The sequence below is a fragment of the Oxyura jamaicensis genome, chromosome 12 (assembly GCF_011077185.1).
Source record: "Oxyura jamaicensis isolate SHBP4307 breed ruddy duck chromosome 12, BPBGC_Ojam_1.0, whole genome shotgun sequence".
NCBI classification, from domain to species: domain Eukaryota; kingdom Metazoa; phylum Chordata; class Aves; order Anseriformes; family Anatidae; genus Oxyura; species Oxyura jamaicensis.
The window spans coordinates 21171987-21189401 of record NC_048904.1 but is presented as its reverse complement, the minus strand read 5'-3'; the positions used below and the strand labels follow the sequence as shown (position 1 = coordinate 21189401).

At 51.2% G+C, this 17415-nt stretch overlaps 1 protein-coding gene across 5 annotated transcripts in view; it reads left to right on the top strand.

Moving 5' to 3' along the window:
- The window catches only part of SSUH2 (ssu-2 homolog), a 31182-nt gene that overhangs the window by 1601 nt on the left and 12166 nt on the right, over nt 1-17415 (top strand). The window contains exon 1 of one of the 5 annotated variants that reach the window (XM_035337917.1): nt 15151-15308. The exons of the other annotated variants lie outside the window; for them this stretch is intronic. Coding sequence (XP_035193808.1) covers nt 15284-15308 — 25 coding nt within the window. The 5' untranslated portion in view covers nt 15151-15283. Of the gene's footprint in view, nt 1-15150; nt 15309-17415 lie in introns of those variants that run through there. 5 annotated transcript variants of the gene reach the window in all.

Here is a 17415-nt window from a genome sequence, read left to right as displayed (position 1 = left end):
CTTGGTGAGTGGGTCACCGTGTAAAAGCTGCTGGTGCCCAAAGTCTGCAACTGGCCAACAGTAATGTTGGCTTGTGCTAATTAGTGACAACCAGAAGCTCAGTTGCTGAGTGTAGGCAGTAAAGCAATGTAAGTTTAGGAAATGTTTGATCCCTAGGGGATGGACGTGGATGAGATGTGCTGAAAGAACTTGAAGGTTTTCCCGCACTGGCCTGCCAGGCAAGCTGAAGGCACCGTGCTTGCAGTACGTCTGGCTGGCTCTGGGAAGGGCTCTGGGCTCGTGCCAAAGTCTGTGCTGCTGCATCTGGGTGCCCGTGGATGCTCTGGGCACCGCTGCCCCCAGCGCAGTGGCCTGGGATCAGTCTGGACATGAGGCTCCACTGTTGGAGCTTCGTTGAATAATAGGGCTTTCCTGTGGGGCTGCTGCTTGTTCCCTGCTTGACAGACCTTCTCCAGCATGGGTGCTGTGAAATGCTGGGCTTACCTCTGAGTCTTTGGGGCATGGTTCCCTTTGCTTTTCCATGCAACTCTGGTGCTATAGCTGGGTGTCTGCAGGCACCTGATGGAGCTGCAGCCCAGCCGCACTGAAATTCAAACCTTTCCTTTTGGGAATGTTTGTTGGAAAGCCTTGTGACAGGTTTCTCTCTGCAGGAACATTGACCATTGCCCCCCAGATTAGCCTTACACTTGGTCTGAAGGAGAGTTTCTTTTTCTGAACAGATTATCAAAACCTAAACTGGTTTGTGGGCTGGTAGGACTGGTGCTGTGAATTTAGAAGCCTTCTAGAGGTCAGAAAAAATAATCTGCTGCTTAGAGCCAGCAGGTAAAATATATTTCTCTAGAGCAGAGAAGAATAAAGCAGAAATAAAGCTGGCTCATTTGAAATCAAAGCTCATATGAAAATAGACTAGAATTTCAGTGAGCAGTAAAAGAGAATAAATTGGGAGCTTTTGCTGTCAAGTCCTTGGAGAGCATGCGGTGCATTGTAAGAGAGAGGGAAGCCAGATACAAAGTGGTGCTGGAAAATTAGCCCTTCGGTTAAAGCAGGAAGGAAGATTCAGTGAATAAGTCTTCACCCTTAGGGCTTTTAATCCTTCAGCTCAGCTTGGTGTGTGTAACAGGGAAGCAAATGGATGAATCTGTTCCGAGCAACTGGGAAGCATTGCCAGGTGGGACTGAGCATGAGGGCTTGCTCCTGTTTTCAGTGCTTGGAGCAGAGTTCTCCTTTCATTTTCTTTTTTGAATGAGCAAAACAAAAGCTACCTTTCATGTCTGCTTCCCATGTGCAGCCTTTAGCTCCTCTCTGCTGCAGGTGAAAGCTCAGTTTTAGTGATTCATTCCCTAGTGCTACTTCTCCCTGAAAATGTGAGCCTGAGACTGGTAGTGATGTGTGAGCCTGTCTGGTTTCTCTTGTACGTTGCCACCGTGCTGCTTTCTCAGAAGCAAGAGGCTGGGTCTCCTCCAGCGGCAGACGCATGTGAGCGCAGTCTTGGTTGCACTGGGGATGCCTTTCTCTTCCTTGGGTGCAGAAGACCTGCACGCCTGGCCCATGGATCTGCAACCACCTGCTCCTCTCTTCGTCCTCCTTCCTTGGCTTGAAAGAGCACCGGAATGAAGAGCAGGTGACGACTTCGCTGTGTGAGGATTGCTGCACCTTGTTTTGTGTACAGAAATACTTATTACTGAGGCCAACAAATTGGATCAAAATGTACAGGAGGAACAAAAGCTTCAGGTAAGAAACAATACATATTTTGTGGTCAACTTGAGAACACTTTAGGGAGTGGTGTGTCCTTCCAAGTGAGAAAACAATCAGGACAGGCCTCAGCCTGCCTTGCTTTTCCCTTCTGTTGCTGGGTCTCCCCTCTCAGGGGGGCTGTGAGGCAGAGCACCCCTTCATTGTGAGCGGCAGCTTGCCCCCTTCTTGTCTGCATCTCCTCTCCTGTTAGCACGGAGCAGGAACCCAGCCTTGCTGGAGCTGCTGGTGTCAGAGCCCTCCGGTGAAAGACCTGGGACTGCTCTGGAGCCCAGCTCCTGGCTGGGGGTCTCATGGGTCAGGCTGCTGCCTGCTCCTCGGCGTGCTGGTGCTGGGGACTTCACAAGATGGCTGGGGACTTCACAAGATGCTTTGGGTAGGGACTTGATGGCATTATTGTTTCAGAGACAGCTGAAATAAGTGGCTTGTAAACAAAAGTTTGAGCAGGAGCTCTGTCACATCTAATATCAATTACAATTAAATTTCACTGAGGTGGAAGTACAGAGAAACATTCATTTATCATTCAAGTCGTCTTAGTTTGTTTCAATTCAAAGCAGACTGCCCTTTAGAAGAGAGAGAAAGCCTATGAATATCAAATTCATGCCCTCGTGGGTATACAAACACCTAGTCCTTCTGCAGTTGTCTGTGCTGCAAATGCTCACGCAGGAGACCGATCTTGTCAGGGGCACAGCGGGCAGGGGGTGTGCTGTCCTGGTGGTGCTGTTACCTGTCGTGGAGCCCCAGCACACAGAGCGGGGAGGGAAGGCTCGTTTGTGGCACACACACGTAATTTTGTTCCTTCTCTGAAATGAGAAGGAGCTGCTGTGACCCCGGTGTGTCCCATCTGAAGCTCAGCCTTGGCAGGGGGAGGTCTGCCTCCGGAACCAGGGTGCCAGGTGGGCCAATGCCCTGACTGCCAACACGCTTTCACTTCTGAGCATTCAGCTTCAAATGAAGCCATCACCTATCCTATTTCTGTGCAATGGGGGGCTAGAGAAGGGAAAGCACTGTGGAAATATGATCTGCTATCAGCAGTTCTTCCTTCCCTCCTGAAATGAGATCCCACGGTGTCCCCCTCCTGCGGGCACGGGGGCTGTCTGGGAGCAGCCCCATCAGCCTGTGTTTACAGCTTGTCCTAGTCTCAGCTCTTTTCTCTCTCACACCAGCACTCTAAATTCCTTTGGATTTTCATTTTAAAATAGCTTCGCTTGGCTTTGCCTTATCAAGCAAGTCTTTTCTTGATTTATCACTTGTGACATACCCGATTGGGTAGTCTTGTGATCAGATTTAACCAGTTTGTGTGCGGCCGATTAGAACTAGGGTCCAAAATTGCCTTTGGCTATTACTTATCCTGGTGTATAAGGCTTTATTGTTTCCTTTTTTTTCTCTAATCAAGAAACATTTAGCTGTAGAAAAATGCTTGCCCTTCCAGCAAAGATATGCATTGCTGCAATCTGTAAGATCAGGGGTCAGGTAATGAGCGAGGACAGTGCTGGTGTGCAGAAGATTGCAGTCACTGATGAGGTGGCTGTTTTGCATCGAGCTGTGATGAAAGCAATAGGAAACTGGGCAGTTAAAGCTGGCTGGCTGGCAAGAACATGACCCGCAACAGGGGCTTTGCAACACAGCTATAAGGTGAGAATAAAGCGAGTGTGCCTGGGCTGAGCCATCACACTGGGGCTCACTTGGGCTCAGCCCAGGCTCCAAAGCCTGTTCTGTGGGAGCACACACCCCTGTGGCAATGCATGGGCACCTGCAGCGTTTGTGAACCCGCTGGGATGCAGCGTGGGCTGGGGAGCCAGCTGGGCAAGCCTGGCAGCACCAACGGTGTGCGGTGCCCCACTGCTTTTTCACAGGATGTTTAGGACTGGCTAACTTTGCTGTTTGGATCTCCTGTATCATTTAGCCCTGTGTGCAGCACCCATTGCCAAAACGATGTGAAGCTCAACCAAAGCTGCAGTTGTTAAAATAAGCAGACGCTGCCCTGACAGACTGGGGCAGCCGTTCCTGCAGGAGCTCGCTGACAGCTGGCATGAGGCAGCGCTCAGGGGCTGCTTCCCCCAGCGAGGCCAAGTCAAATTCAGGTTCCCAGCTCTGCCAGCTCAAGTGGGAAGAGCCCTCCACGTACAGCAGGGAGCTGGGGCCAGTACCACTCAGCTCATCAGGCTTGATGTGATGGTGGTGGATGGCTCCTGTCCTGGTGGCCCCAGGTTCCTTTCTCATTCCACAGCCCTGAGCTGCTTTGGTGCAGAGAGCCCTGTTGTGCTGGAGGGACAGACCCTAAATGCAACTCTGGCTGTGCTCCTTCATGGGTACAAGCCCCTAAATCACTGGAGGACCACTTGGGTGTGAGGGGAGGCTGGGAGAACAGACCTGGAGCTCTTCTTGTGGCCTCCCCTGGGCGTAGCGAACCTGCTGCTCTCAAAGGAAGGTCTTATGGATGATTCTAGAACTCCAGTTTCCAAGGCTGACATTTTTTGACTGCAAAGAACAGACTTGAGAGTGAGGAGACCAAGCATTTTGCCCTCCTTGTCCAAGCGAGATCAGGGGCAATTCCCAGCGGCACGATGAGGTGAGCAGGCTGCGGGATGGCATTGCGGGGTGTCTGACCTGGTCATCCAGGCGTGCTGCTCTAGCTGTGCTGGTGCCTGTAGTGTCTGGAAAGCCCTCTGCTTCTCCAGTAGGAACGGCTGACATCTCCCCTTCCCAGTCCGGGAGGTTTTACAGAGCTCTCTCGCATGCACATGGGTGCCATGGAGGGGCGGGCAGCGTGGTCCAAAGACCAGGGCTCAGAAGCCCAGTCCTTCTTTGACAGAAACTAGGCTAAGCTGGGCTCTGTATGAATAAAAATCTACATGAATTGTAGTGCACAAGGCAGCCAAAACTGAAATGCAAACCTGAAAGGCAGGGCACGTTACCTCTCATAAATAAGAGATGACGCTGCTCTCTGGGTGATGTCAGTGCAGAGATGTGCAGGGCGATGCTGGCAGTGTGGATCGATATTGCTGGGCTGTGGCGTGTCCGAGAGGCTTCTTAATGCCTACAAATAAAACCATCCTTTCAAGCCCTGGAAGGGGGGTTAGTCTCTTAATAACAGTGCAGAATATAGAAGCCTATTTCTAGCGCTGGGAGCTTTGCACGTGAAAGGCTTCAGCTGCTCTTCCCTGTTCTGTTCTTCTCCTGGCAGAACATTTCAGCAGTGCCGCTGCTTCCTTCTGCCTGGCAGTGCCTGTCTGAATACTGCGACGGACGCTCCCATCTAACCCATCCTCCCCACAAAACAGCAATTTCAGAGCCAAGGTCAATGTACAAGTGGGGTTCCTGCGGCACCAGTAGGTTGGATGGCAGGATGTGGGTGGGCACTACAGGTGGGATGAGCGCTACTCACAACAAAAGCAAGGGCCCCCCCGAGCAGCAGAGGGCCAGGGGCTGGTCTGGCCCTGAGCCCCCCAGGTTGTTCTGTGCTGGTTGCTGATGGCTGCTCCTGCCTCTGAGGTTTAGGTTGTTGCCACTTGCACTGTAAAACTTAGCATCTTCTGCCATGCAGTGAAGGTAAGGACTGCAGCAGGAGAGATCTGGGTGTCTACCTCATCCCAGTGCAAGGCAGGCATATCTCAGAGCTCCAATATAGTTCATGATTTTCAGTTTGATTTACTGCTTGGGAAGATGGGTTTTGGAGTGGAAATGAAAACTCGGTGGTTATTGCTAGAGCCTGGTGTCAGTTATATTCTAATTTCTGCCCTTGATAAATGGTAGCACTGTAAGTATTTTCTTCCTAGCTTGTCGTTTCATCCATCAGCCTACATGCGATGTGTGCCCTTGCAACCTGCCCGTGGTCTTGCAATCGAAACAACAACGCTGGTGTGCTCTGGGCTGGGTGAGCAGAGGTGCGTGCATGGTGGGAGCTCAGAGGAGGAGGACAAGGTGGCTTTGGTGGAGGCGGGTGCTGCTCTGGCCGTGCTGAGCTCCCCATTCCCCGGGAGCAGCCGAGCCCTGCTTGTGGCTGCCCTGGCTATGCTGGCGGCTCCTCGTCTCCATGCACCTTGGCCACAGGCTGACGTGGGAGCTGTGCAGCGCGGGCACTCAGAGAGGCTTCTGTGCCAAAAATAATGATAACAGGGGAATTCAAATAGCCCTTTGCAGCACTGCTGTGCCAGCCTGCCTGGAGACTGAGAGGGGCTGCGTGGGGACAGGCAGCAGCTCGTGGTCCTGCGGGTGCTGCTGGGGTTGTGGGGCCAGTGGGCAAAGCCTGTGGGGGCGAGCACCTTGTGGTGGGGGCTTTCTGGTGGGGAGAGCAGGGATGCAGCTGGTGCTGCCTCCTCCAGCTCTGCTTTCATTTCACAGAATTGCCTGGAGATCTGCTCTGCATCTCGGTCTGCTGAGTAGAGGGTACCTTGCGGGGCCAGGCTGGGTACCAGGTACCTCCCTCCTCTGCAGCCCCCGTCAATACAGAGCACATCTCCTCTGGGAGGTACCAAATAACACAGAGGAAGCATTACCTCCGTATTTTTTCAGCAAAATCTCAGTTATTGAAAACAAAATAAACCACATGTCTTGAACAAATATTATGACATTTCATTATTCACACGAAGCGTGGTAAGTGAGTTGTTTTAGGGACTGTGTACATGATTTATTTAGTTTGGATGTGGGTATAAATTCGATCTTTGGAGGAAGCATTGTAACTCTGTAGGAATGCAGATGCTCTCATGTCCGCTGGAGCATAGCCAGTACCTAGTACCTAATTTGTATTGTTTTAGTGTAAACAGGGCACACGAGGCCCTTCAGAACTTATAGAAACCAGGTGATTTTGCCAGTGCCTGTTTAAGAAGAGCTGCACAGTGAAAGATGTGTATCAGATCTTCAGGTGGAGAAACATAGGATTTGGGTTGGAAGGGACCTCAAAGCCCATCTGGGTCCAACCCCTGCCACGGGCAGGGACACCTCCCACCAGACCGGGTTGCCCAAAGCCTGGCCTTGAACACCCCTAGGGATGGGGCACCCACATCTGCAAGCTTTCTCTGGGCAACCTTTGCCAGCTCCTCACCTTATAGTGAAGAATTTATTCTGCTTATCTAATCTAACCTACCCTATTTCAGGTTCTTTCAAGTTGCCTCCTGCTGTAGTGAGGGGCTCAGCCTGGCTGGGGCACGTGGAGCCTGGTGGGGCCAGGTCTGGTGCAGGAGTCCTCATGGTCTGAACTGCAGGTGCTGGACGTGGTTGGAACCTGACTGGCTTGTAGCTACTGGAGCAGTTGCTTCTTCTATGACTTATTTTTCTGTCTAAGTTTTAATTTTTGCTTCAGAGCCCACGCCTCTCTTCTAGGCCTCCGTGATGGATAGCTGCTCTACAAACCAAGCTGTGATCTATTAAAAGGAACATTTTAGTTGCAAGACAAGATGGTGAAGGCTGGAAGAGCTGTCAGCTTTTTCTTGTCTTTAGGTATCCAAGAGCCAAATCCCGTGATGTGCTGCACCCTGTATCTGCCACGGCTAAGGCTACTGGCTGTCAGCAGCTCCAGCGGGGGCTGGCGGTGCCACCGACCCGTGGGTGTGCTTTATGCTGGAGCTTTCCAGGGGTTAACACTGGACTATTTGCATTTTTATGGGTGTTGGCTGTCTAGGGCTATTTATGACAGCAGAACTGAATTAATATTCATAGACTTTCCCCTGACTATACGATATAAATCGTGAACAGTTGTGACAGTGTGCCCTTGTTCAAACCACAGCATGGCAGACTTAGCTGGACAATATTTGTGCACAAATTTAACCTTTATTGAAAGAGCCCTGGGACAAATGGGAGCTGTGCCATTGCCTTCAGCAGTGCAGGAGCAAGTCTGGTGGTCACGGGATGAAGTAGGAAAAGCCGGGCTGTGTTCTGGTGCTGGTGCAGGGCAGAACCTCCTGCAGCCAGCCACGTAAGCCCTCCGTGGATGTGCTGGTAGCTGAGGTGACACATCAGCCCTGAGCTACAGGGCAGCTGGGCATGGGGTTGTGTTAATGGACAGGAGACTTGGGGCCATCAGATACAGTCCTGGACCTGAGCAGCCTTCCAGCTGTCACAGAGGCTTTGCTGAATCCGTTTAGGCCTGAAGCCCATTAATATGGGCATTCGTGCTGCTTCCCATAGAAAAGTGTGTTCAGGCATGTGCTAACCAGGGTCCCGGAGCAGCTGGGGCACCTGGATGTGTCGGGGTGATGAGGACGAGGAGATGTCTGCCTTGACCTTGGGCTGTACCTCAGGGAGATGGGGTGCCCCGGTGGCCTTGTCGGCACCCGAGGGGAGAAGGGAGTGCTTGCAGGTGCTGAAGGGAAAAATGCTGAGCGAGCCACACTGAAGCTGAGTGAAAAGACGGGCAAAAAGAGAGAGTAGAAGAATCCACAACAGTCTGGATGGAAGAAAAAGTAGAAGAGGGTCTAACAAGCTCCCAGCTGCGTGAGAATCAAAAGGGATTGTCTGTGCGTGTCAGTCCCTCGTTGGAACCAGTATCCATATGTGGAAGAAAGTGATGCTGCTTTTCTTCTTCCACACACTATTTCTGGTGCTCTCTAAAGTCATGCCCAAAACTCACTGGTATTTCATGAAGAAAACTCAGTCTTTGGGGAAAGCAGTGCCAGAATACCAGAAAAATAGATACTCTAATAGCCATGAGATTGAATAAATGTTATTCTTTCCCTTGTTTTTATAATAAGAACAAATAATTTTGTGAGAAAGCTTTATCACCACAAAGATTGACATCTTCCATCATTTAAGCCCTTCTACATAGATATGGAGAGGAAAGGGAAAAGTTGCACATCCCTGAAGAAAACAAGTGAGCAAAGCGTGCCAGAGCCTCCAGAGGGCTGTGCAGCGGCCCCAGGGAGCCAGCAAAGGCTGCTTGGGCATCGGACTGATGGGCAAGGTAACACCACAGGTAACACATCAGTATTGTGCCCAGGTTACCTGTGCCACAGGGAGAAGCTGCTGTGCTTCCTTGCAGAGAGGAAGGGTCTGGCCCCAGTCGTCCCCTTGTAGGGGAAGGAGTGAGTCTGACAGCTGCCATGCGTGGTCTCCTCTCTGTTCTGTTTGTGTGTCCTCCCCGGGAAGGGAGAGCCTGGAGGCAACGTGCAGGGCAGGGGGGTGCCAAAATGCATCTCCTGGGCTGGGCTGTGGTACCCGGTGCAGTGCCATGGGCCCCATGGGGCAGGCAGGTCCCTGTTCTGGCCAAGGCCAGCGCTGTGAGCCTGGATCTCAGCGGGTACTGAGACTTAGCCACTGGTCTTCGCAGCAGGGGAGGAGAGCTGAGAAGTCCAGGGGTGCACGCAGTCCCATCCGGGGATGAGCTGCCCTTCCTGACCTACCAGCAGGAGTCCATGGTGAGCTAAACCACGTGCCTTGGTGATAAAAAGCAGCCTGAAGCCCTGCTGTTACTGTTGGTTTGGAGCCCTTTCTTGGAAAAAGCCAAAATTATGCATCCTCAGGACACAGTGGTTATAAGCAGAAGGGTAACATTTTCCAGCAGTTCTTTCCCAGGCAAATATAAATACACATGTGAATATTTTGTGTGCTCATGCCTGTTTTGTCATGTTGTTGGCTGCAACTGCCCCTCCTCCACCTAGGCAGAGTAATCAAAAATGCCATTTTGATGTTTTCAGCTGGATTTTTTCCAATGCTGTTCCATGGGTACTTTGAGAACCAATGCACAAGAAAGCTTTGTCTGCTTGTGTATCTGGTGGGAGCAGGGCACACAATGAGCTTACGCACCCTGGGGAGGCGCAGGGTGTCGGGAGGGCCATGTCCCATGGCGAGGACTGAGGTGGTGGCTGTCCTCCCCACCCTGGGGAGCCTCTTCTGCTTCAGGGCAGTGGGGGGCTTGGGTTGCTTCTCAGGCCATGGTCCCCCTGTGACTTCATGATGGGTTGGGAGGCACGGCCATGTCCTTGGTGGGCCTCCACCTCCTGGTTTGGTGGCACCACCACACTGCAGTGAAATGCACGGGTGCACATCTGGGGGAGCGGGGACACCTTACACACAGTGCTTCTGGTTCCTTGTTAGGCTCACAACTGTTTGTGGACTGATGCCCAGCCAGAGCTGCATCTTGTTCCATACAGCTGAACCTGACCTTCTCGTGGTGCTGAGTGAGGTGAAACAGGTACGTAACGTGCGTGGGGAAACCACGCTTCTGGGGCTTCCTCACTGCGCGCTGAGACTGGTTTTCTCCGACAACACGGACGACTCCTGTTTGGGACGAGGGAGCGATGTCTGCTCCACTGGTGCTGCTGCCAGGCTGCAGGTACCAAGGCAAGAGGATGGTTTGTGTTCCCAAAGCTTGCTGTGGCTGGTGGCCAGCTGGAGGAGTGGGCCACGTGTGGCTGCGGAGGGGGCTTGGCATCTGCACACTCTCAGCTTCCACCCCTATCTCCTATCCCTTGGGCAGAAGGGATATTGGTTCTGTGCTATTAGGGATGGTCTCGATGCCCCTCACGGCTCCAGGTTTCTGGCTTTGAAATTTGACAGCTTGGCTTCAACCTCCAGCTCGGAAAGTAGCAGCGGCTGAGGCCAAGCTCCCGGATTGCTCTGTGTTGCTCTGGATTAGACCCCCCATCCTTCTTTTGCTGCTATTGCTTCTGCTGCTTTGCTTTTTAATCCTTTGTTAGTCCTTGCAAAATGTCTGTAAAATGAACACAGCAGCAGCCTGCTGACCCCAAGCCCAGCACCCGCTGGAGGCAGGGCTGCCGGCTGCGGCATAGCTCCGGGCTCGCTCCCGGCTGCCTGCAGGGCAGCAGCAACCAGCAGCGCTGGGGGCAGAGGGGCCCAGGTATGCAGCGGGGATGGAGGCAGCCAAAGGGTGGGTGCGAACTGCGTGGAAATCCCCAGCCACAACCTGCTGCATCGCCCTCTCCGAAGTGCCTGTGGTCCTTTAGGAAGGACACCGGTTTGGGGTGTGTGGAAGGCCGCAGAGGTGGGTTTCCTGACAAGGTCTTCAAGGTGGCCATGGGATGGAGATCCTCTGTGAGGAGCAGTGCTTGGCGGTGCGATTGTGCTCACTGGCATTTAAATAGCGTGAGTTCAGGTCTGGATACAGAGCAACCTGAGAAGCCTGAGGGGAAGTTTTAAAAATTGGAGCTGTCAAAAGCAGAAAAGGACTCTTGAAAACATGACACTGTTTTCCCCGTTACTTGTGTAACCAAATCAGCTAGCCCATGTGTCATCTACAGTCCAATCTCCTTTTATAGTAAAAACAAATATTGGAGGGACTCAGGGCCAAATGCTTTTTTTTTTTTTTTGACAATCTACATTGTTGGCATGACTTCCAGAGCTGCTGAGCTATCAAATCTGGACCAAAGTCAGGAGAAGTGAGGATGGTTTGCACCTTGCAGGGCCGGGCTGCATCCCTGCCGCCTCCCTGCGAGACCTCGGGCAGCCCTGGCACTGCCGGTACCTGGCAACAGAATGCTCTTATTAATGGGAGTCGATTTCTTCAGCATTTGAGTGAAGGAAGATGGGCAGACAGGTCCTAAAATTGTCCTTCCATAGCAATACTTGTGCAAGAAATGTTATCTTATGAGCCAAAATTGGCCTGGTCTTTTACCAGGACCGAGCTGTCTCAAAAATCGCAGGATCGGTGCAAAGGAAAGCTTTGGATTTAAGGCATTTGCAGTGGGTCAAATGCAGTCCCACTTAGGTGGTGGCCACACTCCAATAAAGATGACTGCAAATTTTCTTCCTTCACAGCTCTATACCCTGCAGGTCCGAATACTGAAATGACACTGTGGTCACGAAATGACACCAAGTCTTGCCTTCATCTTTCAAAATTGATTATAGGCAGGTTTGTAGCTGCTGATCTGCAGTCAGTGTGTGGAGAGCTGTGTTTGACTTGCTGACAGAGCAATTGGTAATTGTGGCAAGTAGTGCTCAAGTCTTATTAAAAAAAAAATCAATCTTGATGATTAAGCTAAAGCAATAAATGGAAGAGGGCAAAGTAAGCCCAGAGTCCTGGTAGTGAAATGCACTGCAGTCAGCAGGGCACTGTTGATTTCAGGGATCCTTCAGCCCAGCTTTGAAATGTGATCATGCCTGTTCTCATTGCTGCAGTGCTCAGTGCTTTGGGGATGTTACACCTTCCCTTGTGACCATTAAACAAATATGGCTATTCTGTCTTTAAAAATGCAATTAATGAAATATTAGGGGACATTTGGGAAGGTTCCCCTGCATTTGTGTTTAGTTGGAAATTAACTTGTGGTGCTGGCACTTCAAAGCTTTTGTTCATGTATTTAATTAAAATCTGCAGTACTAGTGGAAGCATTTGATAGGCTGAGAGTCTGTAAAATAGTTCTAAGCATTGCTGGCAGTATTCCTATAAAATAGGTTTTATTTTAAAAAAGTTTTTATATAGACTCTTTAAAGGAAGTGAAGGAGAAGCTTTCATGAGGGTGACTGGTGAATAGAGGTACTTCTATGTGTTTTGATTAAAAAAAAAAAAAGCTGGATAATAGATTTGCTAGCCTTAAATATTTTGTCAAATTGGATTAATTTAACTAGAATTTTCTTTTGGTTCAATAAAGTACAGGAGAGAGGATCTGGGCAGAGAAATTTTGATTCTATCAAAATATTTCAGCCTTTGATTTGGAAATGACTTTCCCTACAGGGTTTTCTATTTTACTGAACATGACAAAATGAACAGCCTAAATATTTGACTTACGTTTGTTCTGGAATCCGGTGGGCTTGTTTCGGTTCAGACAAGCCAAGCTTGTATCATCCATCGTGTGTTTTGAAACTGACGTGGGGAGTGAGGGCTCCGAGGGTCCGTGGGGCTTCGCACCCTGGCTATTGCCGCAGCCGGTCCCGAGTCGCTCAGCACCTCCGCTCTGCACCTCCTCATCCTCAGCCAGCTCCGGCACAGCCTGGCTGCGGTCACCTTGGGGCCGTTCCAACCCGGGGCATTTCGGCGCTCTGTTCCGCCCCGGGAGCCCTCGGGTACTTCGTGCACGCCGCGGGGCCCCGGGGCAGGCGGCGCGGTGCGGGCGCGGAGCGCGGCCCCGCAGCACCACCTAGCGCGGCCCCGCCGCACCGCTGCTCCGTGCAAACCTCGCAGCTCCGGGCTGTGGGTGGGTTTCGGCCAAACGCACGGCTCCCAGGGCCCAGCAGCCTGCGGGGGGGCAGCTGCAGGTTGCCCACCCCCCCGCTGCCCGTGCGCTCAGGGCACGCTGGGCAGCACGCTTCCCCCACGGCTCTGTCACCACTGTAAAAGCAATTAAAAGATTCTGGTCTGGGGAGCGTTAGATGCCGCAAATGCCTCTCGGGGAGCTCTTTTGGGAGGGTGAGGTGAGCACGCAGAGCACCAAGCACCCTCCTGCAGGTGGGCACCCTGCTGGTCCTGGTGGTGCCCAGCAGCAGCGTTGCCAGCGGGGCAGGCGGAGATGTGTCCCGCCGTCCTCTATCATCCCTGTCCCATCCCTGCCACCCACTGCCTCTTTTCAGGCAGAGGAGCAGTGGTTCCGGCACTGCCCCCTGTGCAAGAGGAGCAGCAGGACTTCTCACGACATTGCTTGTTTGCTCCTCAAAAACCAGTGGAGAGGTTAGCCCCGAGCACACAGAGTGTGGCGATGGGCGATGGCAAGCAAACGTGACTTCCAGTGCACAGAGTCGTGGCTGCTCGGTGGCAAACCTATAACCAGATCTTTTCTGAGGTGGGGGCTCTGCTCACAGGGAAAATCACCGATTTTGCCTATAAAAGAAATCTCCACCTGGACAACCTTAAACGAAGCATGAAAAATGCTGATGAATCTTGACTGGTGCTTTGGTCCTGCTGCCCCCTGCAGCATCCTGGCGTTGTGGTGGCACACACCAGAGCACGCCTTCATTTCAAAGCCACTGAATTGTTATCTTCAGGTCTGTATTTTTGGATAAGTATCTGCTCTGTGTACCTATTCTGACAGTCATTTTTACTTGTTAGAACAACCATTTTTTGGTGCACTGTTATATTTATTACTTCTTCCCTTCATGACTTAATGATAAGAAAAGATAACTCTGGTTCTGGCAAGAAGCATTGTTTTTCTGCTTTAAATAATGATAGTATTTTAATAGCTGCAGATAAAGGATTAGCACATGGGCTTGGCAAAGACCTGCTTTTACTGCTTGAAATAGTCTGGAGTGTGCATTTGGAGTGGGCAAGTTGCCACTGGAAAGGATTTGTACCCACCCAGAGGAACAAAGCCCAGCTATTTTTACTCCTGGGATAAAACAGGACGGGGCCGAAAAGCTTATCTCGGACAGGTTTTGGGTGAGCGCAGCTCGTCGGGGCAGGGCGCCTGGCCGGCTGCCCCTGTTGTGTGGGGCAGGCCCTGGGGCAGGTCTGCTGGCAGGGCCGGGGGCAGCAGAGCTCCTTCCCGGTGGGACCCTCCCCGGGCTCCTGCCGGGTGCGGAGGCGGCCGCTGCTGAGCGCTGGCACCGGGGTGCGAGCAGCGCCGGGAGCCTGGCGGAGAGGGAGCACGTCCCCTCTGCTCTGGGGACAGAGAGCACCGTGACACCTCGCAGGGTTGCTCAGGCAGCAGAGGGAGGTGTGCGGGGGGAGACATCAGTTGTACGATGGGGTAAGAACTGAGGATTATGGGGCTGCTTCAAAGCCTACAGCTCTCTGGGCAGCTTTCTGTCAGCTGGAGCTACATCAGGCCCCATCTGACGGGAGGAAAACAAGATCCAATTTATACTAAATTGGATCAAAAGTACTAGCACCTGCAACTGAAAAGCTGCTCATGCAGTAAGAGTGTTTCAAATGACCACACGAGGAAGTGAAGAACATTAGGAAACACAGAAGAAAAAAAAAAGGCCAGAAATGTTGCTGGGGTGTCCAGAGAGGTTTTGGACAGAGGCTGCTGGCTGTGTCGGTGTCCCTTTGTACCAGCTGCTGCTGTCGACTTTTACTTACTGAAAGCCTGCCTGCTCGCAGCAGCAGTAACAGACGTGGCCATCGCTTTGCACGTGGCCTTCAGTTGAGCTGTTGCTTGCTCTCCACGTACACGTGGCTGACGCACAGATGTACTGGTGAAGCACTGCCTATGTCTCCAGGATCTGCTCTAATGTTAGCACGTACCTAATAATTACACCAGAAAAAAGCTAACACCAAGAGCTGTGTGTACGTGGACCTTCACACGGTGCCGTGTGGGTGCGCAGGCAGCTCCCCCTCCGCAGCCAGGCAGTGCCCTGAGCCCACAGTCGGTGTTGTGCCTCCTCCTCCAGAGAAGGTACCATGCCTCGCATCACCGGGCTGCAGGACACGCGGTCTCCAGTGTCTAGGATCTTCCTCTCCAGTGGGTCTTCACTTTGGGAAGCCAGCATGGTGTGTGTGGGCTGCTTGGCACTTTCCTTGTGGGCAAGTTTCTGCTTTGTCCAGCTTTGACATTAATTCATTATTTCCCAACATCTGCGTTATTTGTTAGAGGGGAGTGGCTCGGGGGGGCTGGGTTTCATTGCTGCCAGCACAGAATTCACAGAAAACAGTGTATTGCAGGGGAGATTGCCAGGACAGGACCGTCTCTGCTCCGAACCTTTGAAAATGGAACAAGGTGTGAAAGCAGACAGTAAGTAAAGCTAAAAGCAATAGATTGCATGCCATGCTGATGAGTTTCTCTATTAATTTTATTCAGTTGTGCTTCTTAACATATATTGCTTGAAAACACATTTTAGGAATGTTAAAAATTAACTGTTTCCAGAAGGGAACTCCTCTTCCACAAATGTCAATGTGTGCCCTCTTCCAGCAGTGCTTGTGGAGAGGGTCAGCGCTTCTCTTGTGCCATGTCTGCGAGCTGCAGGTGCTGCTGCTCACTTAGGTCCAATGAAAAGCCCAGTCTGAGGCTTGTCATCTTTTAACAGAATGCTGCTTAATCAAAATACCTCTCATGATGGTGCTTTGATCTTATGCCCTTGACTATATCTTCTTCATTAGATGTTAATACGGTGCCTGAAGAAACTCTAATTACGTGGTGCCCCAGTGAAATGTCACTGTCACTGTTGCTGCTGAAAAGTAATTGAGTTCTGAGGTTCCTTAATTTATGAATGAGAAAAGCTTTGATTAGCTTTAGAAATAATAATGCTGCAGGAAGTTTCTGTTTAATCAGATGGAAAAAAAATATTCGCTGTGGTTCTGGGGGTGCTGCATGCAAGGCTGACTTCCCGCTCCAGCAGCCAACTAGGCAGAAGCGAGCAAAGTGACTTATGGTGACAAAATCTGCAGGGCAACTGACAGCCTTTGCCAAAGACGGAACTCTCCCAAACTTCCTGGCTGTGGGTTCTGTCCGAAATCCACTGAAAATGGGAGTCTTTCTGCTGATGTCAGTGGGCTCTTGGTTGGTCACTGCTGGCCAGCAGCAGCGTGTGCAGCCCCTGTGGCTGCCAGGAGGGTGGGAAAAGCAGCGTGGCCTTGTGTGGTGCCCGAGGCTGAGGGCGTTCTGCCGGCTGCTTGGTGCATTAGAGCTGGATCGCCGTGATGCAGAGCAAAAGCTGGAGTATCTGGTGAGTAGCAGCCTAAGCATTGAATTTCCTGGCTTTGGTCAAAGTCCATCGCCAACTTATTGTTGTTTCAAAATGGAGCGCTGTGTTCATGTTTATACGCTATTGTGATTTCCAACATCGCCGTAGCAACAACCATGCTGTTGACTTATTTGCTCCAGATTCGGGATATTTTTAACCAGGTCATTTAAACCATTTCTATTGGACTGGAATTTGGTGCTTATCTCCATCTTTTGTTGTAAACAGGTTTTAATTTAACCTTTTTGCATTAAAAATAAGTGTTTGGGTTATCTTCATAGTGTGCATAGAAATCCAGTACCTTTTGGAATTATCAGAAATGATAGCTCAAATAAGCACCTGGGAGGTCACACTTCTGGGATGTTTCTCTGCAACACACCACTTCTTCCTCTGGCCTCCTGCCCCAGGCATGCCGAGCACGGCACTCACCCACAGACAGCTGTGCCGGTCTGAATGAACCCAGAAAAAAAAGGTGTGTAAAAGCTCCATTTTCTGAATGAGAAATTCACAACACTTCCAGTAATATTTGTTTCCTTTCTATGTGAGTACAACTGCATGCAGACGTACCAAACCACTACCAACGCAGCACCAGAGCAGAGGGTCAGGCGAGGTGCCTCTGCTGGGAGCGCTCCCACCCCAGGGCATGGAAGGCAAAGCCGAAGCTTTGGCTTGCTGCAAAGCACGAGCTGTGAGATGGGTGGCCAGTGAATCCACAGCGGTGGGACATACCTTACCCCTGCTTTTGGAAGTTGTTCCTGCATTTGATCTAGACAGTCACAATGAAGGCACCTTACTGATTTATTTTTTCAAGGAGCCTCTCTGCAGTGCTTATCTCTGGAACCTGTGCTCCTGCAGCCTTGTCTTCTGCATGAGCAATGTGGCGTTTCAAGTGAGTGAAGCATGTAGTTTCTTATTTTCATAAGAAGAAATAATGGAGAGATTAATTTAGCCTCCTGGAAGAAAGGGGAATGCTCTCAGAGGAGAAGCCCAGTAAATCAAGTTGATGGATGGCTTCCCTCAGCCTCGCTTTGTGCAGCTCCTAGCGCCTGTTGTTACCGAGCTGGCAAGTCCTGGCCCTTCCACACGCTCCTTGCCCACACAGACTGACGTTTCATTATCAGCTGCCGTGATAGGAAAGGCCGCTGGAAAAAAAGGCTAAAT